The sequence below is a fragment of the Lepisosteus platostomus genome, chromosome 12 (genome assembly GCF_059453375.1).
Source record: "Lepisosteus platostomus isolate fLepPlt1 chromosome 12, fLepPlt1.hap1, whole genome shotgun sequence".
Lineage (NCBI taxonomy): Eukaryota > Metazoa > Chordata > Actinopteri > Semionotiformes > Lepisosteidae > Lepisosteus > Lepisosteus platostomus.
The window spans coordinates 39,872,206-39,898,231 of NC_142622.1; the positions used below are offsets into that span (position 1 = coordinate 39,872,206).

A 26,026-nucleotide genomic window follows, 5' to 3' on the forward strand; every position below is an offset into this window, starting at 1 on the left:
CATATCTTGGACACCACTGTTGAAACTAGGATATATTAGTTGTTGAAGTCGATAATCTTTTACCCTAGATCTCTACACAAACCCCTTATTTTCCCATAATGATGATGTGATACTGAATGTTTTGCTTGTGTGTTTGTCCTCCATAAATAGACAGTGACCATGAAATTGATTTCATTGATTCAGTCTCCAAGTTCAGAACTTGGTGAAAACACTTTTGACAGTGATTACTGTTCTTGGTCTTTCTGGACCGGACTTTCCTCTTTCTGGAGGAAATGCAATGCAGACCAAAAATGGTCCCAAGTAGAAGGCACAACCTTTTAAAGCATAAGGTTGCAAATGAAAGGAAGCCGTTTAGCCAATTGTACACATTTGGTTTCATCCCTCTTAGGTCACATAGAATTGGCTGGAATAAGAACAACCCTCTTAAGTGTGAGAAGTATACAGTAAATATTTCCGTACCATTTGTTGCTGTGAATGTGCCTTTTAAAAAAATGAATTGCATTCTGGAGCTTATTTAGTCTTATTAAAGGGGGCTCCAGGGGAGGTCCCTTGTGAAGTTAATTCTGAACGTGTGATCTCATGAAAGCAGGCCAAATCTTTCACTGTGCACTGTGCCTTTCATCAGGCAGCACAGTAAGAAAGGAGCCCGTGAACACCATTTTTAATATTTATTTTAGGAAATACAATTAGAAAACAGGCATGGGATCTTAAATATTTAATATAAAATGAGAAACATCAACAGCACACTAGCTGTGCTTACTAGCAATTTGGTAATCTACTATATTAATTGTTTATGAAAATATTATTTGCCAGAATAATTGGCAGTGTTATACACAGGGGAAAAAAAAACTGAAATAAAAGGTGCCCCTGTTCAAAGAGGCTGTGTTATTTCTCAATATTTCATGCTGAGTTGCACAATTTTCTTCCTGAAGTTCCTTAACTGTGTCACGGTTATGGCTGTGAATAACATATGAAAACTATGTGTAACTGGATTAGTGACCCACTGGTTGTTTCTGAGTGCACAGGAGCACATACCTTAGTGAAGAAGAGTTTAAGATCAATCTAGTGGGAAGTTATTCCAGTCCACTTTAAAGTTTTGTTTATAGTTCTAACTTGAACAATAAATGGCCCGGCTCCTGGTTTAATTTAAATGTTTTTGATATTTAACAAAATGATGCTAGCATGTCATACCAGCTATCCTATAAAGGCCAAACCACAAATGATGTATAGTGAAATATAACAATGATTTTCTTTTAAAAAAGAGCTTATAATTTCTGCTTTATTGTGTAAATCCTATTTGTTATAATTGATAAGAGTGAAAATGATTACAGCAATTAACTGCTAATGGTTAAGGTCAAAAACAGTTACAGACGTTGGGGATATAGAGCTAACCAACACACCATTATTGGTGGCAACATTTTCCATGACATTTTTAAAAACGAATAACTTGAAGAAAAAATGAGAAAATGTGTAAGAACTTATTGAGTCAGAAACACTTTACTGCATTCAATATTGGGCAAACACTCAGAACAGGAATATTTCAAAGTACATTCTGAGAATCTGATATATAAAAACACACTTCATGCTAAATTAGGAAGTGTTTCATGGTATATGAGGTTTTGTTTAGTGGAACTCGTGGCAGATTAAGAAAAAAAAACAACTAATGAAGAAAAAGGCTTCAGGGCACATCATTTTAAAAATACTGTAGGTGGAAAAGAAAGCTGTACAATTCCATACTGAAGGACATTTCTTATAATTCAAAAACATGTGGTGCAGGCAGGGATTAAATTAGTTTCCCCGTTATACTCTGTCGAAACAGATGTGTGAATAGTCAGTGAATCGCATCTGACATTTAAAAAATTGTAACACTTCGTAGGATGACTTGAATGGACATATTGTATTGAGTGTGGTTTGACAATTTTAACGATCATGCCCACTATATATGGTATGAACATACATAACCACAGAAATTAGATCATCATTAAAGCTCACTTATACACAAAATATTTTTTCAGAGGTAGCGTACCTTGTTCATTGAGAGCCACGATCCAGCAGGTCTTATGACTTGCCAATAACACATCAGTTTACAGACAACAATTCAGTTTTGACACTAAAGTATGTTTTATTCAACTAAAAAAAGCTTCTTCCTGACTGCTGTTAGGATGCTCAACAAGTAATGTGCCCCAACCATCAAAATTTAGTATTGTACTTTATCACCTGTAAAACATTTAAATTGCACTGATTCGTCTATGTTTATATTGCAGGGCATTAACTCGGCATGTAGTGAGTGTTTTTTTTATATATTGTGTATTCGGGTCCTGTATTTATATTCTGTATATTATTGTCACAGTTATATGTCTATAGCAAAGCTGTACCAACAACAATTTCCACCAGTCTCAGTCACTTGGGAAGTAGTTTATGGATCATTTGAAATGCAAATATCAACATCTCTGACACTCGGGGACAACAGTTGTATATTCCTTGCTTAACTGAACCATTTAAACTAAGTTGTTAGAATGTGATCTAAGTGTCAAGAAATCTATAAATTAAAGGTTGGATTTTGATTATCCACAATTAGAATTGGTTACCTCTGTTTCTTTAGTCTTGTACAAATTTACAAACAAAACATCATAAAACTTACCTGCAAATAATTTACAGAGTATCTTCAAGTTCTTGAACAGGTGTCTGACGTTTAGAATATGATGTTTTTTTAAAACGGGTTTAATCCCCGACACATAGTATAAGCATGTTGGACTACAACACACTAGTACTTATGCCAACCAATTATTTATTCCATGCTTGGAAGATAATTACTGTATGTGGCTCAGTGGTTGGTTTCTTATTATTTTATATTAACTATATGCATGTCATTTGAAAGTCGACAATTTTAAAATTATCTAACCTATTTTGACAAACTGTCAGCATTTTGAAGAAAACTCTTAAAAAGACGTGTCACCTTCCAGCAAAAACATGTTTAATAAAGAATATCCAGTGTAATAACCACCATTTGACATTGAACAATAGTGACAATGGGGACCATTTCCACAGATGTTCAGAGATCTTTTTGGAGACATGGGACCACTCAGCTGGCAGCTGTTGACACAACTCTGTGTGAGACCTAGGGAGAGGTGAAATTATACAACCTTGAGGCTGTCTGAATTGGCATTATTACAGAACCCTGCTAAAATGACTATATGGTCCTCAGGATTCATAACATTTTTGACTAACTGGGCCATTTCCACTACTGAAACACACCTGTGGGACAAGTCATTAGGCTGCACAGTGTACATCATTGTGTTTTGGACGTACCATGCAGAACTGGTATCATTTATGAGGTATGTGGTATGAGAAACATACTGGTAGATAAATATCAACAATTTCAGTTACTTAATAGCATAAATGATGACAGATTACCACAGAACATCTTTCACTGGACAATTTGCAGTTGCATGTCTTGTAGCCACGTTGTATAAGGGTTTCACATTCTCTATATAAGTTTGCTCAACAAATCATGTCATGAAAGATATAGGAATTGATCAAAACGAGGCGGGTTCAGAAAGAACTGCATTCTAAAAGGAGATGGAATGGGGCTGGAATTGAAATGTGTGATTTTGACAGTAAGTACCATTCATTTTTTTCCCCAATTCAGATGGAAGAAAAATATTATCATTATGGTCTCTATGTATCATTGAAAGAAAATTCTGCATTTTCCTCTGGAGATCTATCGAACTAATCCCTTATGGATTTTCCGAAGAATTCCTGCATTGCAGTTAAAATAAAGAGTCTGAAAAACGTTCATTGTGCTGCAATATGGAAATTGTAGACATGGTTGAAAGCCATTTAGTCAAGTGTGGAGTTTATTATGCATGTTTGTGTGAATTTAAGATTTTACACTTAAGCTTTTATCTGCTAATGGTGCATAGGGGAGTAATTCACAATCTTAATGCACTGTTAGATACAAAAGGGATGAAAGTCATTCACTGGAACCCAGTTAAATATTGAAGACTTTCTGGTCGCCATAGTCTGTTTCTTTTGAAATATGTTTTGCACTTCCAATTACTGCCATTTCCAGCATTTTGTATGTACTGAAACAGACTGGAAAGGCCCTACCCTTAAAAAAACTGCAGCGTAATAATAGATTAAAACAATCAGTTCTACCTCTTGAATCCTGCTGCCCGATTATTCTTCACGTGATTTATAAAGCTGCTAAAAGCTTTGTTTAAAAAAAGAAGCATACCCGAGCCAATTGAAATAACATACCAACTGATTGACTGGTGAAAATGACGTTTATTCATATCCAATTACAAACAGGTGAATGCATGTAAGCACTTTCATTTTCAGTTTCACATAAGAATCTGGTCACGATGCCATTGCTTTCTCTTCTCTTCTCGTCGCCTGTTCACATCTCACTTGCCCAGAGCGCGCTCTCACTGCACTTTAACTGCTGTTATCTTGGAGAGCTTCTGCCATGAAGAGCTTACCCAGGTTCTGGGAGGTGAACTCCTTGATGTTCTGGCAGTAAGTGTTGATCTGACCTGTTCAATAAAAAACACAGGGGGGAAGGGGGAGAAGTGGGGAGGGTGTCAAACCATGTCCATTCCATATAATAAAAAAAATAACACTGCCATTACCCAAAACAAGTAAACCTATCATACCCATACATTTTGCTTGACAAGGCCGTGGGCAATTCTCATTTGTACCAAAGACCTACAGAAAAGATCTTAAATGGGAGAGCAAGAAGATACTTCATTGTCATGACTTTGCTTACCAAAGCCCTTATGATTCTGATGTCCCATAGCTAAACTTTTGTGGATTTGTGTTTGTTCCAAATACTTACCAACCCTGAATGCTGAACGTTCAGTTGGTTACTCTAACTTCTATTGAAAATAAGAAGTCGCTAATAATTCATGTACCTTTTGTGCACATCTCAAACTACTACGACTTGATCTTTATATTTCTATACACATACTATACTGACAATTAAGTATTCTTTGAGAATTTATATTTTGAAGTGTTATTAAGGGCCAAATTTAATCTTTATGACTTACAAAACCTTTCCGTATTAAATCCTGAAGGCTACCATGATGGAAAACAGACCTATTAACACGCAATGAGATCACAATTTTATCATTTAAAGAAAACATACACTCCAGTGCCTTTCCTGTTAAACCATCCCAGATTATTTTACTATAAATGCTCCTGCATACTCATTTGATCACAAAATTCTTGTGATCAAAAGAAAATTCGACTCTGCTCTTAGGCTATGGGATGCTAGTAGAATTTTTTTAAAAATGTACAGTTTATATGTTCTGACATTAACCTCATTTTTAGAGCTGCTGGCAAGCTCTATACATCATCTAAACACCTTGTCCTCGACTATTGTAAGGAATTGTTTGGTGCAGCCTACAGATAAGGCAAGAACATTTAGGAACACCGTGAACAAGCTCTTTCTTGAAAGCAACAAGATCTAAGACTACAAAAGGCCTTAAGTCTGGATTCTCAACTTTTCAGACATACAGTACAGTGATAAGAGGTCTATGGTGATGTGTATCTATCACCAGTGCTAAGTGCTTAAAAAAGAACAATAAAACATTTCTCAATTAACTCAAAATCACAAAGCTCCTCAGGTGACAAGCATGCTGTGAGTATATCTAAATTGAAGCTAGTTAAAAATCCCAGCTCGGAGTCTTGATTGTCAAATTTCTAGCATTGCACAGTGAAAATGTTCTTCAGGAGACAAGGCCTTTTGCCTCTGCAGAATAAGATGCATTCTTAATAAAACAGAACTCCATCAATGATTTGTAGCAAATGATTTCACCTCTAATTGAAATTACAGTCTTCAATTTTGTGCTGCTGTAAAAAGGGTTAAAAATCTCAACTTCAGGAATGCAAAAGAGAATTACTCTGGGATGAGGCCAAATGAGGTTCACACAACCCTTTGGCATCCTTGTGCCTTCGACTGCAGATACCTATAAAACATTATGCAGTAAAGAAATGGGAAGTCACTTTGCACTGATGGGATGATTTATCACCTCATGTGTCTAATGTACTTTCATAAAATGTAGTATAATAGCTGCCTGCAGGCTGACAAAAGTCATATTTCTGATACCCCGCAAAAGCTCCTTTTTTTGCAATATGTCAAGAATGAAAAACCATGCTTCAGAATTCAAAAGGAAATTACAGGAATAAAGGACTTACATGGAAACAGTTCCAAGTCTGTAAGGGTTAAGTCTGTAACTCTGGATTCATGTAAACATTTGTAAACAAATAAGACATTTCACAATATGAGGAATAAAAGCAAAAACACTGCACAAGAAAGCTCCCTCTTTGTATTTATCTTCCTACATTGGACATTTTTGCTGGAAATGAAGAAACTTCCCTTTGTACTGTAAGTGTTTATCATAGGTTCCAATTAACAGCCAGGAACCAAAACTACACACTGAGCAATAAAACACTAGAAACAGAAAAATCACTGTAAAATTGCAGCTGATTTTTCCACTTATTAAAAAACTAATCATCATCTCTTCTTTGATCCCTTCCCTTCTTTTTCTTACATTTTTTACTAATTTTGTATTTAATTTTGGAAGGCTAAGCAAACCATGGAAGCCTCATGGCTTTATAAAACATGCAAAATTCTTTATTGTTCTATTAGTCTCAGATGTGTATTGTTAGACATACTGGATAAGCCCTGGAAAAAAATGTCAGCATCCTACATATGAAGATTGACCTGTAAGAACGAAAAAAGAATGTGTTTGTTGTTTTTTAGTTTTTGTTTTGGATACTTCATTCTACTGTGTGTACTGAGTAAGACCTAAAAAAATCTGATGGTCCAGACTTGATGACCAAGAGGTTACCTTCACTTCAAGACATCACTTCAAGCCCCCAATCAGGCCTGTACTGTCTATACTTCCCAAGACTGTGCAAGATGTTAACTTGTGGAAGTAGTGGAAGAGGTTAACTTTGCATTCGGTCTTACCTGCCCTCAGGATGCAGTTGCTCAGCTTTCTTGTATTTAATTTTAAAAAATGTGTAAAATAAAAAAATAAAGAATGGCCAACAATGATGACACTGGGGTATAAAACTAATGTGATGTTCAGTATGTTCGGTAATTACATTTCGCAGAATAGATAATGCATTTTGCACTTATTTGGCTAACTATCTTATTTTGTTAATTACAGCATTGGGAAATTATCGCTTAAACTATGTAAAGGAGCAAACTTTTACAAGCCTGGTTGGAAAGCAGATTATCCATTGTGGAGTTAAACGCGAGACACATGCAGGTGAAATAACCTCTCCTTTACTCACTGTTCTCTGTTCCCACAGAACTGCAGGGGCAGATATTTGCACTAAAGCGGCTTCGGGCTGCCTACACAAAGGCTAGTAGCAAAGCATCTTCTGTCAGCTTTAATTATATACTTAGCGAGACAGTGAAAAGATACTTGGGTGCATTAATCAAATCCACGTGTAGAATTAAAAAATAAACTGCATAGAAAAAAAACTCAATTTAAACAAAACTCTGTATCCAAGTTAAAAAAATCAGTAGCTGCACGTTTTTTATGCGTTATATTTTTCAGGCAATGGAATAAAAGTTGATCTACCCCTTATTTTTGTTATCTTCCATGGCTGTAGGTTGTATTGCTGTAACAATACATGCAAATGTGTATAGCACCAGCACAACAAAATGGGTTGATTAAATTATACTGTTTCCAGTCGGTGGTATTAAGGCTAAAATTCTTCACTTCCAAACATCTACACCAACCCTTAAATGTTAACGTCTAGAGGAAAAGCATCATTTAAACATGCAGTATAATTTCTATAGCGTTTTAAGTCAAGAGAATATGAAGGCAGTTTCACATATGAGCATAATTGTATTTAACGACAACATCAGTACAATAGAAAAAATAAGGTTAAGATTAAATCAAAATCATTAATACACTAGGAGATTACTTGGACAAAACAAACAGATGGAACATAACATTGCTTATTTCTATGAGTTATGTTTTTATTACTATTCAGTCATATTTTATAGTTCTTCATATCCATTATTTGTTCTTTATTTTAAATGTACTTTTAATTTGGATTTTTCATTAAAAACGAAAAAAAAATAGTTATGGAGGCAGTAAAAGGTCCATCCTTGAATAACATACTTCCTATTTACCTAGGGAACAGGCAACAGTAATGCATCCCAACATGTCAAACAAAGTTTCAAAATGAGATCACACAATTAATAGTCAATTTGGTAACAGAAAATCCAAGAAAAGATTCAGTCAGGGCCTAAAGATCTGCAATTAGGAGTTATAAAATATTTTACTGAGAAAGGAGTATATTTTTTCATTTTAAAAAGTTAAGTTTTACAAAAAGGACAGTATTATAGTAGTCAATCCAAGATAATACAAAAGCATGCATTTGTTTTTTTGGTCTCAGTTGAAAAATGTCAAAGACAGCAGTCACAAATTTAATCTTTTGTCCTTTAGGTCTGCCACTTATGAAGCATCGAGGATATTGCTTTTCCCGTTTATTAGATCTTTATTTTAGTTGAGGAATTAAAACATACCTGAGTTTAAATCGTACAAGATGAAATCTTAGTGAAGAAAAAAAAAACCCTCAACAACTCTAAGGTCTACAGCTAACAGGTTTGAACACCAATCCAAGAGAAATCACTTAAACCTATTTTATGACATTTCACACAGTAATTTGGATATTCCATAAGACTAAATCTCTAGCTAAAATAAATTTGATTTTATGTCAACAACCACTTAAAATGAACATCCTATTGACCCTATCCCAATTAACAGATCACTAAATTAGATTAAAAAAAGCAAATCTAATTGCAATGGAATATTTAATCACAATAATAACCAGAGGTAGTCAACCATGACATATGGAATCGATGCCATGGCAGGATTTTGAACCTTGCAATAACTTACGTACTGAATTTACCCTTAATTGCCTAATTAACCCAGGTGCTGCAGATGTCTAGAATAATTAAAGATTAACTGAGGGAAAGACTAAGCCATCATAGTCACCTAATATTGGCAGTACAACTAATAAACCTTCAGGAGATTCAAAATGTCAACGGCTGCTGCTGCTTGGTTTGAATTGGGCTCTCGTATCCCCACCAAAATAAATACTTTAAAAGAATGTGAATGTTTGTTTGCCTTATAATATTATCTACCTAGTAAGGGACTTACACTATATAAGCTGTTAGTAAATAAACTTAAAAATTAGAAGTCTAGTTTAATATATAGTGACAGAACACACATGTAACAATGGCTTCTATCCACATTGTAATGCCTTGACCACATTTGGCCTGATTTGCTTCTGGCAGATCTGAAGTACAGCTTCCATACTTCATAGGTCTGAAATTCAACATGTGCAGCATGTATCAACAATAAAAATGGTATTAAACAAATGCTCCCTACTCATCTCTGATCTTGTGAAGAAGAGCTTCTCAATACACAGTGTAAATGACACATCTAAGAATAAAAGCAACTCTTCCAAGAGGCTAGTTAATGAACACATACAGTGCCCTTCAACTAATTGCTCAGAAAACACACATTCCTAGGAAATATGTGGAATTAATACACGTTTCAAGTTATTTTAAAAACACTTTACTGAAAAAGAATTTGTTAATTTATCATGGACTTGGGTTTACCAAGTGCTGACTTTAGCTCTTCATTACAAACAAAAAAAGGTCACAATCTGAACTACACGCTGCTTTTATTGAATAATATTTTACTGTTACTAATAATCATAATAATGTACTTGTTAAAATCAAAGAGCAGTTATGTGTGGAAGTAGGTCTACTTTTTTGTCACTTTTACAGCATTTTACAAAACTTGTCAGGAGACTTTGATGGCCTTTGCATATCTAATTACCCCCATTTCACTTGGCCCCTCAAGATCAAAGGATTCATTAGCAAGAGACAAATTTACACTCTATGCATAACATTTCACATTCAGAAAATGACACCAGCTGTTTTATTTTTTTTCCCCATTTGGTTTGCTTTATACAGAACAATGAAACAGGAGAGAAAGCTATGCAGTGTACAATTTTAACCAAAGTAGAGATGTATACCTTATAATTCAGGCGTCATTGATCAAAATGAATTTCTGTTATTTACTTAATAACTGGTCTACTTTTACTATGCCTTACAGTGAAACTAGTAGTTTGCCTTTGAATACTTTCTTCTACACATGTAGAAGAAAGTACTAAACTACAATAAAAGCAGTAGTCCAAAATACTAGAAAAAGCAGTACATGATATCAGCTGTGATACTATAACTATGTAAAAAGGACTATTTAAAATGGAAAGTGAAGCTGACAAGGTTTCAAGTACAAATCTTCGCAATGCCATTGCTCATCAATCGTACATTGTAAGTATAAGTAAAAGGTAACAAAAGAGAAGACCATTTCGACCCACTAAAATAGTTCAGGTCTTTAAGCCTGTCAGTGGAGAACATTCTTTTAAGTCTGGGAATGTAGTTGGTTGCTCTTCTCTGGGACTAATTCCAGAGCAGCAATATTTTTTGTAATGTGCACAATTTAGTCACCACAGTATTTTAAAAATTAGGTCTCGCTATTGAATTGTACAATTTTATCATAATTGATTGAAATTGTGCTCTTTTAACTGTATATATTTGTTTTCCTTCCCTATAGTGTCTAGAAAACGCATATCATGTAACAGACACCTTTCTCATTAGTAGCTTCTTCAAGCTCCATTTTCTTTTTATCTTGTTGTCTTGTGATACTCTGTCTTCACTTGTCTGCATTAAAGTTTACCTGCCAGGTGTTTGTCCAATCTTGAAATCAAAATATTTGGTAATGTACTTTGGAGCTGCCACAGGGTTTGCCAATCATGCTACAGTATTGTGTATCATTAGCAAATCTTGATTATGAATATAAATTAGGAAGACCAGTGGCCCTAATACAGTTGCCAGTGTTACTCTACTAATAAACACCTGCAAGGGGATCACCTACCCATTACCCATTCTGTTTTCGATCTATTAACCTGTTCTCAATCCAATCACATGCAACAACTTAAACACTGCTGCTTGCAATTCAAGAAGTAATCTTTTGTGAGGAACGTTAGTAAACTTCTGGAAAAACTAAAGTTGCCACTACGTGCTATGTGTGTCTATTACCATTTCTTCTTGAAAGAACAAGAACAAACTTTTTGTAAATCTATGCTGACTGTCCTCTTGGATCCTATATTCATATACACTATCCTTTAGTTCAATTAAGTATCATTAGCGAATGATGATAATATTAAACAACATTTTTACAGTATAACCTCAGACATTATAGACATAAGACTTAAAGGCCTATAACCTGTTTAGGTTTGTCTCTTTTTTTAGGTCAATGGCTATTAGGCCCTGTCTTGAATCCCTATGAGAAGGGATCTGTTATAATATTCCAGTAATCTACTACAGTGTTCTTATTTTTCTTGGTTCACAATTTTAGAAGAGAAACAATATTTTTTTTGCCTTTAATTAACACAGTCTACTGATGTCTGTTACGTCTGTTACAATATGTAGTCCTTCTGAATTGTACTGATCTCTTCCTTTCACAACTCCATTTCAAATGGCTTAATATTAGGCAACCTGCTGTGTTCCTGGCATAACCTCAGACAGTCAAAGGAAGGCATGCAATAGACTGTGTGAGCAGTCTAGCCGCTCATTTGTGCTTGCACTCAACAGAAAGGAAGAGTTATATGTCAATTTGAGAACAGACAGCAGTTTCTCTTTTTCTGACAAGCCCTGTAGGCACCTGGTCAGTCAAAAAAGGGTCACCCTTGTGCAGTGAACAGAGGGTTTGCTAGCTGACTCTACACTGCCAAGCAAACAACTTACTTTTAAAGCTATATGCTGTATTTAAGGTGTTTCTTACTTATCTGTACTTCACGGCCTTTCTGAACTCTAGGTTATTAGGTAGGGTTTAGAATTCTTAACAACAGTATATGGAAACCACTCTGAGGTCAGTAGTGTACATCAATAAGAGGAAATGGGAATTGTCCATCACACAGAGTAATTATAAGCGTTTGAAAACCATGTCACTATGGAAAATAATGCATCAACATCCAAAGTCAATGTGTGGCTTTTAGGAATCTGCAGGCTACTGTGATGTACCTATTTATTCCCATTATGTTTCCCCTTTGTTTCTTAATTATATTCTGCTTGCGATTTCTGCTTTCTCCTTCATTTATCAAAACAAAATGCTTTTTGAGAGTCCTGAGACCGAGTGCAACAGTGAGCAAACCACACTGTGCCTAAGCTGGTGGTCCCTGCAGGACACTATTGACGCACTCTGGCAAAACTGCAGACTTCACACCGCAACTGTTTGTGCTCCGTCTGAGCGGCGCACACAAGACGGGCTTCCATTTGTATTATTAGAAATTGCAGCGCATTTTCCGCAAATAGTAAAAAAAAATCAGCAAAACATTTAAAAAATTGGACTGACACAGTTCATTAATTGGAGTTTCAAAAATAAACTTAACAAGGGTTCATGTAAGCTGAGGAAATTCAAAGGAAGTAATGAAAGATTTCTTCACTGTGTCAATAATTACGGAATTCATATGAAGTTATTACTTGGAATAGAACTAGAAAGTGGCAGTCATCATGATGGCTCCGTAAGAAAAGAATAGTACATATACTTCTTCCTAATCCAATCTGATTAGCAAACTTTAGATGAACAGTAAACAGATACACGTTAGATTCATACATAATTTAGATACTGTATTTATCTGATACAATGGCTCAAAGAAAGCAAGTATCTAGACTGGTTTTCAAGAAGAAAAACAGTCTAATTTCAATTTTTATGTTACATATTCAGTTTGTCTAAGAGATTCAGAAACTCTCCTGTAAAAAAAAGCATTCAGACACAAGGGAACACATTATAATGCAGTAAGCCTTGCAAAAGCTACATAAAAACGTTCATTTGATTGTCTGGATTTGACTGATAAAATGACTGACTTGGGTGGATTTACGCATGACATTTCCATGTGAATTAGCCGTCAGGATATTCCAATTACACAATCAAGTGAAGAACAGCTTTATTTGATTAGGACCAACAAGGAAAACCTGAACATCAGGTTATGTTTGAACAAGTCCTCTACTCTCTTGCCAGGAGGATCAGTATCGCCAATTCTGCCCACAAACTACTGATTAATCAAAGTAAAAAAAAAAACCTTGCAGCTGTACAGGTTTAAGGGGGTAATCACCTTAGACAGCTGTTTCTCTCACCACCTCCCAGAAAACACCATCCCAATTCCAAAGAATCAAATTATTTTGTGCAGATCTAAGATCACACTGTTCAGAAGACAGGGCAAAGAGCAGCGAGATTTCTGTGAGACTTAGAAGACAGCAATGCCAAGCCCTTATGGTACTCTCTGTGGCATGGGAGCCGAGCTCAAGAAACACAAACCACTCAAAGCTTTTGAGGAGAATGGAATGGAAAGTTGAGCAAAGCACTGTTACCCTTTTGAATGCATTTCTAAGGTTTTACTTGGCTCATTAAAATAAGAGAGGGGTGAGGACAAACAGACCGTGGGCTGAAGTCATTATAGAGCGAGTACAATCTCAATTTCACTCTCTCCTGGTGCAATGCTCTATTAAATTTAACAGAGAAATCAATGTGTTCAAAATACAACCAAAGCAATAATGTTTAAATTAAATAAATGAATTGCATTTAACTGGCAAACCGACAGGTTTCAAAGAGGGTGGGAAACAGTTTTCCAATGCATGAGTCAGATCTTTAACGACTGAAGAGGTAAGATTTGTCACAGTTCAGCCAGAAAAATCTGTAAGGGGGCATGCCATCAAATTAACAGGCTGCAAATCCACAGTCATATTTCTGAATCATGAAAATGAAAACCAAAAAAAAAAACATTGGGTTTGACAGAAGTGCATTGTTAATAAGCACTGTATGAAATTTCTAGCACATCATATGAGCAAAGGTGTGCAGGTAACATATTGCTTTGACTACTTAAAAATAACTAAAATCCCTTTAGCAATTTTCCATCTAACACAACAGATAATTAATCAATTATACTACAATCCATTTATTGCGTTTTGCTTGACAAATTCAGAATTGACAAACTATCAAAATGATAACATTGGTTTAACCAGATATAAAAAAGGACATCAGCTATAAGATTTTTTTTCTCTATCCAGACCCCTGCTGGAATTTCTATATTTTGATTAAACCAGCAAATGATGAACAGTTCTCACAAAAACATTTGATTTTAGTTTTACAATTTAAATAAAAGTAGCAAATTGAAAACACACATGTAACAATAAAATTTTATTTACGAGGTAATATCTTCCTTTTGACTTCACCTTCAAATTGGAAATACTGAAAAGCTAATCTAGCTGTGGAATTTAAGCGTTTCTGTCGTTTCTCCAACTTAATTTCCAGCAAAAAACATGCATTGCTTTTTTTTGTGAGACATTACAAGAAAACCGATTAGGCCATCCTATAACGTAAAGAAAAAAAATCTACTAAAGTTTCGGTTTGTATATATTTTAACATGTATTTGCTAAGAATCACTTTGGTCAAGGTTACTTTTAATTCTTGGTAGCAGCTACTAACATATTAATGTTCGTAAGGTATAATTCTAATGCACATAATAATTTAATAATGCAAAAATCTATTCAAAGCAAACTAAAAGGAAAGGCTGTAATTAAATGGTAGCCCATAGGCTGCAAACTATTTTCATTATTAGTCTTCTCTCACATCTTTGCAATGGTTTATGATGCACATTGCCAAGGTCTTTTCTTATTTTCGGCCTTGAAATCTTGTAGTGCTGTTGTCTGTTAATGTCAGGTGGATTTACCTCCCAGATAATTCTATACATTTAGCCTCTGAGTGACAGACCGGCCACGAGAAGCTTCCGCTGCTCGATTTAAAGCACATGTAGCATCCAAAACAAGAAATACTGCCATGTTAGCGACCGCACCTCTCTCTTGTTATCTCACTGCAGCTATAGCCCGCTCCAATGACCCTGTGCTGTGTCTTCACGCTCAACCTCTTGAAACTAAGCTCCTCAACATAAAGGGAATGTGTGCTCAAGGTTTAGTGGTTACCATTAGAAAGCTCAAAGGCCCTTGGCCAATCACAACGGGATTTTTCTTTCCCTTGGTAGAGGAATCCGTGTAGCCATACTACCTAAACAGCACAGGAGGAGAGCGGAAGGGCACTAACCTGCGATAAGCAGGGTGTCCATCCTAGGAGGGGGCTGGGGTGGCTTGAACATCTTGCTCATGTCCTCCTCAGGCAACAGAGGCTCTCCGCGGCTTTGCCTCTGTGCATTCTCCTGCTGCCGTCTTTGGAGATACTGTGGGAAGAATGAGAGGGAGAGAGAAAGACATGTGAAAAGGAGTCAGTACTAATCTGATAGTTATTCCTTGTTTCATTAACCTCTGCCATGCCCCGAGCTAATCTAATTATCCTGTGTGCGTGTGGGGGGAATTACCTACGAGTCAATCCATCTGAAACTGGTGGAGATATTATAATCGCGGTCACTGACGGATGCACTTGGGTGGCCCTGCAAATGCAGCTTTCACACAGTGGATACAGAGAGTGACTGCCAATTGCATGAAAGCAACTTAAGCCACAAGTCCTGCAAATGTGTCTATAGAGAGCACTAGCACAGAACTTAATGACTTACCAGTTTTCCCTATGGCCTCCTTCATTTCACTCCTTGAACCAAAGGATGCATTAGCCATAATGTATCTCTACCAGACACCGCAAAAACAAGCTTTCTGCTTCAATTAAATTGTCCATGCGCATGGAAAGTAACAACTGTTTCTGCTCCTTTTTGAAATGGGGGGGAAAATGCTTTTCTTCCAGTTATTTGCGGAGGATGTGTAATATTTCTTTTTCCAGAACCGCACACGGTTACTAGGCTACATTTTCATAAAAGACCATCACAAACAACCGTCATCCCCATGAATAAGAACAAGGTAAAAAAAAAAAGACAGCACTCGTCTTCTGATGTTAAGCCCACATGCAAAATCAACAGTGTCATAAAATATTAATTAACAGGTGTCATAACAGGAGAAATGAGGGTTTTCCAATTCTATCCAACCACCTTATTAGAATGGACAGATCACCTGATGTAATTTGTACATTTGGGAGCAGAATTAAAAATTGATTCTCCTGTGCTGGATTGCACTGTTAATGTTAAGTGAAAATTAATGACACGTGCCATATCCAACAGTAAACATATCTGACCTGAGGAAAAACAAAACCCAATGCAATATTACACTTAAGGGAGAGATGATGGTATTTCACCAGTCTCCCTTAAAAATCCAAGTTGCAATATTCATTTTGTATGAGGGAAAGCACTGTGGAAGCAGGTATGCTCCCTCATTTTAATTGTATAGCACAATAATGAAACTATGTATTCTGCCAGAGCTGCTGCTTTCAGTGCTGTCCCCTTGGATGCCTTTCTGAATCATCTCGATGTGCTTTTATTTTCCCCCCCTGTTAAATTACAGTCAAACTTTGATAAGATCACACTGTCAGAAATGGACACGTTTCTTTCTCGGCTTTAATGAGATTGAGCTTTGCATTGGAGAGTCACAAATTCAAGGTTATGTGCTGTCAGTGCAAAGAGTTTTCTGGGAGGGTTGCAGAAGAGAAAAGACTGGCATTACAGCAGATACAAATTGCAGCAGATACAGAGCATCATATTCTATCGGCACAGAAGGCTGTGCTCTCTTTTGTAGCAAAGAATTCCTCAGCCATAAAATGGCATACTTTTCAATGGACCTGCTTTCATAACAGTACAGTCTTAATGAATGTATGTATATGTGAACATATAGAGGCATATAGAGGAATGTTAAAATGTTAAAGATTAAAATGACTCAAAAACACTGCAAGCTGTCTACATAATTGTTGTGTTTGAGCAATGAATATGATTTTGTTTCTATGCATGGTTACAGTTAAAGCTGCCTGATGTATGTTTTTGCCTTTTTTCCACTGTATGCTTATTTCACTTGCCTTATCTCCAAGTCAAAGCTGTTTCATTCCATACTGCATTCATGTCGTGTATTTTACAACTGAATCTGTATATGCTGACAATGAATTTCATTATACCTTTCCTGTGCATTCTAATTACTGAAATGAGCTAAGCATGTCAGCCAATGTGTTTTAACAAGTACCTGTAGCTAAAAGTCAACAGAATGTCAGAAGCACAGACCCCCTAATTACATTGGTGTGGTCCATAAAGTGATGTTCTTGCGAGGACAACAGTATTTTAATGTACCCCTCCCACGCGGAGTAAAAAGCTAACGTATTTTTACAGTAAAATGCATCTATCATGTGACTCAGCAGTTCCTATGCTTGCACTACAGTGCACTGTAGTGAGGTTTTCTGACAACTGGATATTGTAAATGCCTAAAAGAAAAAGAGAATATTAAATAAATTATTCAAAAGGTAGCACTAATTCTTATCATTTTTGACAGAATCTGGTAACAAGAACACATTATAAACATTTATTACAGGATGTATTTATCTTTAATTCCAAGTGTAAATGTAGTGTCGAATCTGAAAATAGTTTCAGATTCTTATTTGGTACATCCATTCAGTGAAAGAAGCTGCACAACAGTGCAGGATATCTTGGCTTTTTAAAAAGTTTTTGACTTTGGAAGAATATTCTAGTCAATTCAGAAGTAGCTTCAGGGGGCGTTTTTAATGATATAGGCCTAGCTGTCTTGTCCTCTATGGAATCCAAGGGCTCTGCATGAAGGAATTAGAAATACCAGCATGCCATTCTGATTTTATTTTCTCTACCACACAAAAGAAAAACAATAACATAGAAGTGAAATCAAAGAACAGTCATGATTAGGGCAATACAGTCAGTGAACGCATTGTTAGGTAGAGGTTATAAAGCATTCACTCTTCTCGTTTAGCCATACGAATGAAAGCTAAAGGATAAATCTTAAAGATACTTTTTAACCAAATAACACCAAATTGCAGAATATTGGGGAAAAGTAAGGAAGAAGCGTTTTTTTGACTTGTTTCTGACAGTCCATGTCTTTCTTCAGATACACATCTAAGGAGGCCTGGATCCCTATGAGCCCAGAAAAAGTGTCTTGCTGCACTCATATTTGAATTATGAAAGAGCAAGTACAATCTGAAACATCTACCAATGTGCAGTATTTCACAAATGTAATCTTATCACAGTTTCACTGTACTTCTCTTCCACTGTACTTAAAGCTACATTTTTACATTTACATTCACATTATAATTAAAAACATGAATTTATAAAAGCCAAATTAAATACAATCCTCTTTCTTAAGTATTATGAGATTTGTATATTTTATGTTCTAGGTTTTAATGTGGTATTTGATGAACAGAGTGCAGTATGAAATGTCAAAGACTTCGTGTTTTCTTGGCATTACATTTGGTTAACCGTATCATAACACTACACTGAAGGTCTGGGAAAAGAATAACAAATGACTGAAGGCGAAAATTAACCTCTGTGAATTAAAAGGGCCTATAAAATGTGTGTTCCAAATGTACTCATTTTTTCTGTATATTTTATATTTAAAAGCAGCATAATGAAAGTTGCCCAGCTGTGTGAAATTATATGAAGGAGTTGTGAAGTCAGAGCTGCAGCTAGCTTAACTGCTACTTAAATAAACATTTCACATGTAATCTCTTCTTTTTTAAGCCATGGAAGATGAATGTCTGACAGAATTAACATTCAGTCCCACGTAGCCTATGTTTAAAAAAGATATGCTATGTTCATAATACATATTACTGATATGGTATCAAAGTTGGACTTAAATGCAGCTGTCTTTTACAATAATAAGTATTGACAAGTATTAAGTTCTGTTCATTTACCCATTAGTGCAGCACTACATTCTCTTTAGATAGACGTATATTAATAAAATGCTCAGGAATGACAACTTGCACCTCTCGGATTAATATTAAGACGCAGAAATAACGGCTGAATCTTTGCTCATGTAATCGCCTATCTTGCATGTGCTACAAAACTCTTTTCCATGAGAGTTTTGCAGCGGATGAAAGCTGCTGCCCTCGAGGGCTGCCAACAGAGTTTTTATAAGGATGTTAATTCCCAGCTCTGCACTTGCAAATCATATCAAAATGTCTTGTGATGGAAATGTGGCGGCGAGGAGGTTTCTGAGGGAAGCTCTTGGACTGCTTTCAAGTACCTGGTGTTTCTGCTGCTGCTGCTTGCTGACATTCCTGCTGTACGTGTTGTATTTAACTATATCCTGGCTCATGTCGTCCACTCTGTCCATAAGCAGCTGGAGGCTCTTTTCAAGATGATTGCTGTGGGGAGGGGGAAAAAAAAAATCAAATTTAAAGCACAAATTGAGTGTAGAGGACAATATATAATAACAAAAAGTACAACTGACTCACATACACAGCAGTCTTTCTCAATGCTTTGCAAGGCTCAAGGCCGAAGCATAACTGAGTACAATTTCTAGAAGGAAGCCATTGTTTCCCATTATATTGAAAATGCATATAGAATTCCCTGATACCACAATATTTCAGTGGGTTGTATTACATTGCGGCATTAATACAGAATTTTGTTTGGGAGGGTGAACTCCAACATTACAGAAATTATGTTTAATAAAATCCCCCCTTTCCCCCCTTGCGTTTCCAAGCCGAGCGAGAATGAAATCAGATCTTCATTTTTCCTTGTTACGTGTGGCATGCTTCCACACAAGTCATCAACAAATGGTTAGCCAGATCAATTTTCAGAAAATTCTGTGTTTTTTTAACATTGATTCTTGGAAAATAATTGCTTATAAAAAGAAAAATAAAAGACTTTCATCAACTACAGCAAACACCATCTTTACAAGAGGCTGAGGCATTTTTCACATCTTTGCTAGATCAAAACATTGATATCCAAATCGCTGACAAAATAAAAGAAAAATCGTGCACTATGAATTTAGAATTTATATCAAACTGTCCTTAAATATACTATTTCATCACAATCACATGTTGTTGTGAGTATTTCTTCTCATGCTCTAAATTTAAGATAACTTTGCAAGCTTTGTTTCGCCATTACTACAGCCTCATACAGCACATTTTCTTCATTGCCAGCAGGATGGTATGAAACCAGGCCACAAACATTTTTGTAAACACGGTTTAGAGATCCTCTGCTTGCAGAGCTTTGAAATTTCAATGCATTCACCAAAGCACCAGGCAAAAATGTTACTTTCTTGCTCTGCAATGTTCCCTAATATTACAGTTTTAGGGAATTCTATACTCGCTTCCAGTATGGAAAAAAAAATAGACATTTTCTAAAATCCTTCGTCACAAAGCCTTCACTGCAAACCTGTGCTATTAAATGATTTAAAAGTGCCCCCGATTAGCGACAAGCTTTTCAGAAAGCATTTCATGAACGACCCTGTTTTGTTACTTTTATGTGCAGCTTCTTTTTTTGTTTCAGAGATTTTATAAACCATATTTTTTTCCACTCATTATTTACCCGTTAGCATTTCAAATATATCTCTGACTATCTACAACTTCCTAGCAGCATTCTTAAATCTTACTCCCATTTACTGAACTACAGGAATAGATGGCGTCCCATGACAAATTAGCAGTGGGGCCATTTGCAACTTCAGACTTGTAAGTCTTTTAAGACTTTTCCCCTCGATTCCCCTCACCTCACTTAATCCTGTTGGAACCACATTTGAAGACAGCGTTAATCTGTATTAAGTACAAACTGGTGTAACAATATGTGCTATTAATCTTCTGTGTAAATTCTGTCTAAGACTGATGGGGAGTTCTGACTCCTTAAAAGGACACACAAATATCATGCTTCTAATCACAATTAAGAAAATCAAAACAAATTACATGTAATTTATTTTAAGTATTTAAAAAATCCTGTTCTTTTCATCCACTGTACTTTAGTCCATATGTAGCATCCTGAATCTAACGAACATTTCCACAAAAATCTTTATTAGTATCCACAGAACTTTCTAGGATATCAGAGGTGAACAGCATGCTGCTATTCTTTGGATGTTTTTATCATTTTAACTTCATTGCCTTTTGCCGTTTCAAGTACAAGAAGTATTGTAGCAAAAACAGCTTCTAAGAAACTCTCATTCAAGATTTATAGTAAACTTTCCAAAGCCTTTTCTAGGAGGCACTTCTGTTGAAACTGATAGTTATCCCTACAAATGACAGCCTGAACACATGCTAGGATGTACAATAGGAGAATGCAAAATGAAGACTTAAAGTACTCATTTAAAATTTCCCATCTAATGATTTACAAGTACTTTATATTCATTGCATAAGGGTCTTAGAAGATGGTTCTTGGAGATGTAAAACTAAATACAAATTACTGCAATTTTAAGGAAACGAGTCTGAAGTGTGTTCATCTCTCAGATGCCACTGAACATTCCCTATTGCAATGGGGTACTTGTCACCTCAAGTCTTATGCAATCTGATGTGCGTCTGCTTGCCAATGGCTTCCAATGAAAAAAAAAAAAGATTAAAATATATAAAAGCTGGTGGTTTAAACAGCACCATCAAGGAACAAATAATGTGTTTTGCAGATGCAGCAAATTCGCTGATGGAACAAGAAAATGAATAATGCCTGAACAGCCTGGTGGGAAGAACATATTAATTTCTCAAAGAGCCTCATATTCTAGGCCAGTCTGTATCAGTTCAGATGCATTTTCTCCCATCCCACACTTCCTGTAAGTATTTCCATACCTGCACAAAAAAACAAATTAAAAGAACCCTTAGCGTCGGACCTCTGCCCCTACTAAAAGCAATGAACGAGCCCAGAGAGACATAAGCCTTAGTTTAACCATTGTCACAGAATGGAAAACTGGATTCTAGGCTGCACATGAAACAAAGCTTAAGAACCACCAAGAGAATCAATCAGTCTAATTTCCCGTTCTGTTGATACAAAAATGCATTCAAGCTAATCTGCTTTGCGCAGGGATAAGAAATAGTAATGACTTAAAACTAAAACAATAACCTTGGATAAAGCAGCTAGGCCAAAACAGAAAACTGCAAAAGAAGAAATGCAGATAATGTATTTCACCCTTATATGAAAATAGTTGGGTCTACCAATATTTGTTAAACCCACACTCTAAAAACCTTCAGATACTCCCGAATTCACCTTTACCAGGCTATACATCTTAATAAGAGAAATAAGCAAACTTTGTTCTGAACATAGTATTATACTAAATTGTACAGCACCCCACAGTCCTATGACAGTGCTACCAGACTACAACAGTAAACTTCAATATCACCGGAATTGCAGTCTGCAGGTAGAAATGCATTAAACGTAACAATAGCCAAGGAGGTTTGTGCTGTGTTAAGTAGTTGATGAACTATATATTACTACACCTCTGTCAGGGGATGTTCCAGTAGGCTCTATATGTACAGTGGGGATAGGCAACATTGTCTGTGGACTCTGGGACTGTAAAGTAATCAACTATTTTGCAAAAAAATACATAAAAGGCTTATGGCAGATGAACGAAAAAAGAATCAGCTCTGCTTTGGCTTGTCTTTCTGACTTGCACACCTCATAGAAGTCTAGACATGTAAATAGTTCAGTCCAGCAGGAACCAATCGTAATAAAAACAATGCTAAAAAAATAGCACCACAGAATGCATATGTTCAGTTCACCTGAACATACGCTATTATATATACTGTATTTTCAGCACAGATACTACAGAAAGTACTGTACAAAACACATCACCTGAAATACCAGGGATACTTTAATTATATATAGTAGTGACGGTAAAACATCAACACAAAAGAAGTAAAACTCCTATTACCTTCACTATCACTGTTCAGTACAGCTATGCACACCATAATGTTTGCAGAACAGCAGGTGGTGCATATAAGCAAATAGGCGTGAAATGTTAATTTAGATGTGAAATATCATTCTTATGTATTTTACAAATCAAAAGGTAAACAGCCTATTCACATGGTTTGGCACAAATATAATCGTTCATCTATACGAGCAAGCCTACATATGCAACAAAAAAGTCAACATTTCTCAGGGGAGAATAAAGACTGCTCTTTTAGCTTCAACCTTGTTGTGTGCAAGCACTCAACAGCAAATGTGTCTAAAAGCAAATGGGTCTAGATTTTATAAGAGCACTACTGATATAAAGCTGATGTTACTTTCACATTATCCCATCACTGTGTAATTTGATGCTACAGCTGTACCATCGCACCGGACTCCTCAACAAGTTGTCGAAAATGTTTGAAGGACATATTTATTGCAGCCATTAGAAGAGCTAAAGTTTCCTTAAAACCGTACAACTGAAAGGCTTTTAAACCTCAGTTCATGGAATTAAAGGCCAGAGAGTGCTACAAAGGAGTAAACATTGTCTGAAACTAGGAATAAGATGAAGAGTCCTCATCAACAACTGTCTGGTGAACAGAGGATGCTCCAAATACCACCAAGGAATAAATGCATGCATGAATCCTGTGGCACATTTAATTAGCACTCTACATCTGAAATTCCTCAAAACTTGGTTTCCTATTGGTTTAAAAATGAGAACAACAAAAAAGCCCCGCTCTGCTAAATGACTCTAGGCATCATTTAAGACAGAAATACTGACTACATCAAAGAAGATTAAAAGAAATTTAAGCAAAAACATCTGATTCAAACAAACAGTAAAACAAAAGATGATAAAAGAATACCATCATTCAAAAGACAATACTTCAATGGCCACAAACTCAACATGCATTTCAAAAGCTTTCGTAAACAACAGAAAGAAAAAATACTGATCTCATACACACAGAAAAAAAAACAGTATAAGGTTTCAAAGCCGCTTACAAGAAATAAATAACAACAGCAGCTGGAAACTTGTTGTGAGCCAAAGAATCTAGCAAAGAAGCAAAAGTCACAGCCTTAGACACCACCACAGGCAGGAGACAGGAGACTGTATTCTAAATAAATTATTACCTCATTATATGAAGACACAGGAGAACATCGGAAAGCTGGATCTATCCCACATATTGGGCTGCCACCTGGCTCCCAGAAACCCAATTCCAACCCAAAGATACAACAATGGATGTCTAGACTGTGGAGTTCCTGACACAAACTTGAGATAGTTCTTTTTAAGTAAAAAAAAGTTATTTGTGCACGTCTTGTCTGATGATCATTTTCAAAAGCATTCAAAGCTCACCTGTTCTACAGAGGGACAAGAAGAAAGTGATTCGGGCATTATTTGAAAAAACATTGAGTGACTTTAAAACACTGAAGTATTTTATACATTAAAGAAGCAATTAAACGTTTTTTGCTTAAAAGGCTTTTCATGTAACAGTTCTATATATAAATACTGCTTAACTAGTTAACTATCATTACAAATTATTTTCTAAGCACTTTTCAGTGTTTTCCAATTCAAGCCCAAATTTCAAAGGGCCTGGAAGACTAAGTACTGTAATAACCCCATGATACTAATGCATTACTAAAGCTGTATTAAAAATAGTCTGCCAATAAGTAAGGAAATAATTAGCTTTTTTTAAAATATCAACTTTTATGATTCAGATAAAACAATACTTATAAAGCAAAACAATGATAAACTGTTATCAGATCCAAGCACGCAATCCTTTTATTTTAAATTTTTCCAATTCTTTATACCCTTTTGTAACACCATTCCAAGAGATTAAGTCTAGTTTCAGTTATTTTTCTTATATTTATTTGAGAATCTTCCAAATAATGTATAAAATAATTTGTGAACTGGTATTTCAAAATTCTGTCATGTTTTTTCACACACAAATGATGACAGCTTGTTCAAGTAAGTTCATAAGCACTGATATGTTTGTGTCATCGCTCAGATTGAAAGCATACTACTCATCCCTCATGCCAGTTTCCATGGAAATTTACCCCAAGTGTTTCTTCCAGCCTTTTAACCAGAAATTCACCCGCAGCTTAAAGCCCAAACATAAAATAATGCCAAACAATATTTACTCCTAAACAATTCAGAAAATTTCCATGTGTGTATTTCTTTTATTCAACTTCATATCATAGTATCTTACAGTGCTAACACCTTTCTCAAATGTTTCTAGCTCATAAAACACAGCCAGACTCATAAACATAAATAATCTGATGCTTTTAGACAAAAAAATAACTTAAACTGAATGGTTTCCCCCTATGACTTCTATTAGAAAAGGATCGTTGCCAATACGTGAACCTGATTTAACTTTTAGATTAAGTCCAACCTCTTTTCCTGTCACCGGCAGCATAAACTGAATCATGATTAAACCACAAGATTGATAGGACAGAATGGACAATGGGCCCATCTCTCTTTTGAGGACCGAAGCTGTGGAACTGCTGTAAGCAGTTACTTGTCAGACAGTGGAAAAAAAAAAATGCCAGAAACAGAACTGAAAGAAAAAAAAATACTCAAGAGACTTACTTCATATAGTTATAAGCTCTGTTTTCAAATCTAACAAAACATTTTTAACCAGACTATAGGGCTCTCAGACCCCATGCATATTGAATGTTCATAAAAAAACGTTTCAAAAAGGAATTCAATTTTGCCCAAAGATCAGGACAGCTGATTTCAAATGAACCCTTCAGGGGCCCAGTTCAATATGGGGGAGCAGCGAAACAGGGAGTTATTGTTAAAACGCTGCAGTAATGTCGTGTTTGCTTTGGTTTCTAGGGTAACAACGAACTGCAAAGAGATAACTTAAACAGATGTGGACTGAGAAAAAGCCACTGATAAATCTACTTTCCCTGAATGTTTTGGTATCTTACCCCTGCAAAAGCCGCAATGTCTGTGCTAATAAGTAATGAAACTTTAATCTGTCCTGGTTTTTGACAGTAATTATGGCCATGTAAAAATTTGATAAAAAGAACACTTTTTACATCTTAAAGATTCAATGAAAAGGAAGGAAAATAATTTTTTAACGTCATTAAAACCGAACTTACGTCATTTTTCAATGCAACGTTTTTTGTTTTGGCAACTAACACAAAAACAGAAAATAAATTGACAGGCAAAAAGGCACTCACGCCTTATACCCACCTTGTTCTCATGTTCAAAAGCTATTTGTTTTCC

At 35.8% G+C, this 26,026-nt stretch overlaps 1 protein-coding gene across 1 annotated transcript in view; it reads right to left on the bottom strand.

Moving 5' to 3' along the window:
* Nucleotides 1-4,267: 4,267 nt before the first annotated feature.
* The window catches only part of eif3hb (eukaryotic translation initiation factor 3, subunit H, b), a 154,520-nt gene continuing 132,761 nt past the window's right edge, over nt 4,268-26,026 (bottom strand). Inside the window, exons 6-8 of the mRNA XM_088601892.1 lie at nt 19,184-19,304; nt 15,201-15,333; nt 4,268-4,535 (exon numbers count right to left, since the gene is read on the bottom strand). Coding sequence (XP_088458018.1) covers nt 4,438-4,535; nt 15,201-15,333; nt 19,184-19,304 — 352 coding nt within the window. The 3' untranslated portion in view covers nt 4,268-4,437. The remainder of the gene's footprint in view (nt 4,536-15,200; nt 15,334-19,183; nt 19,305-26,026) is intronic.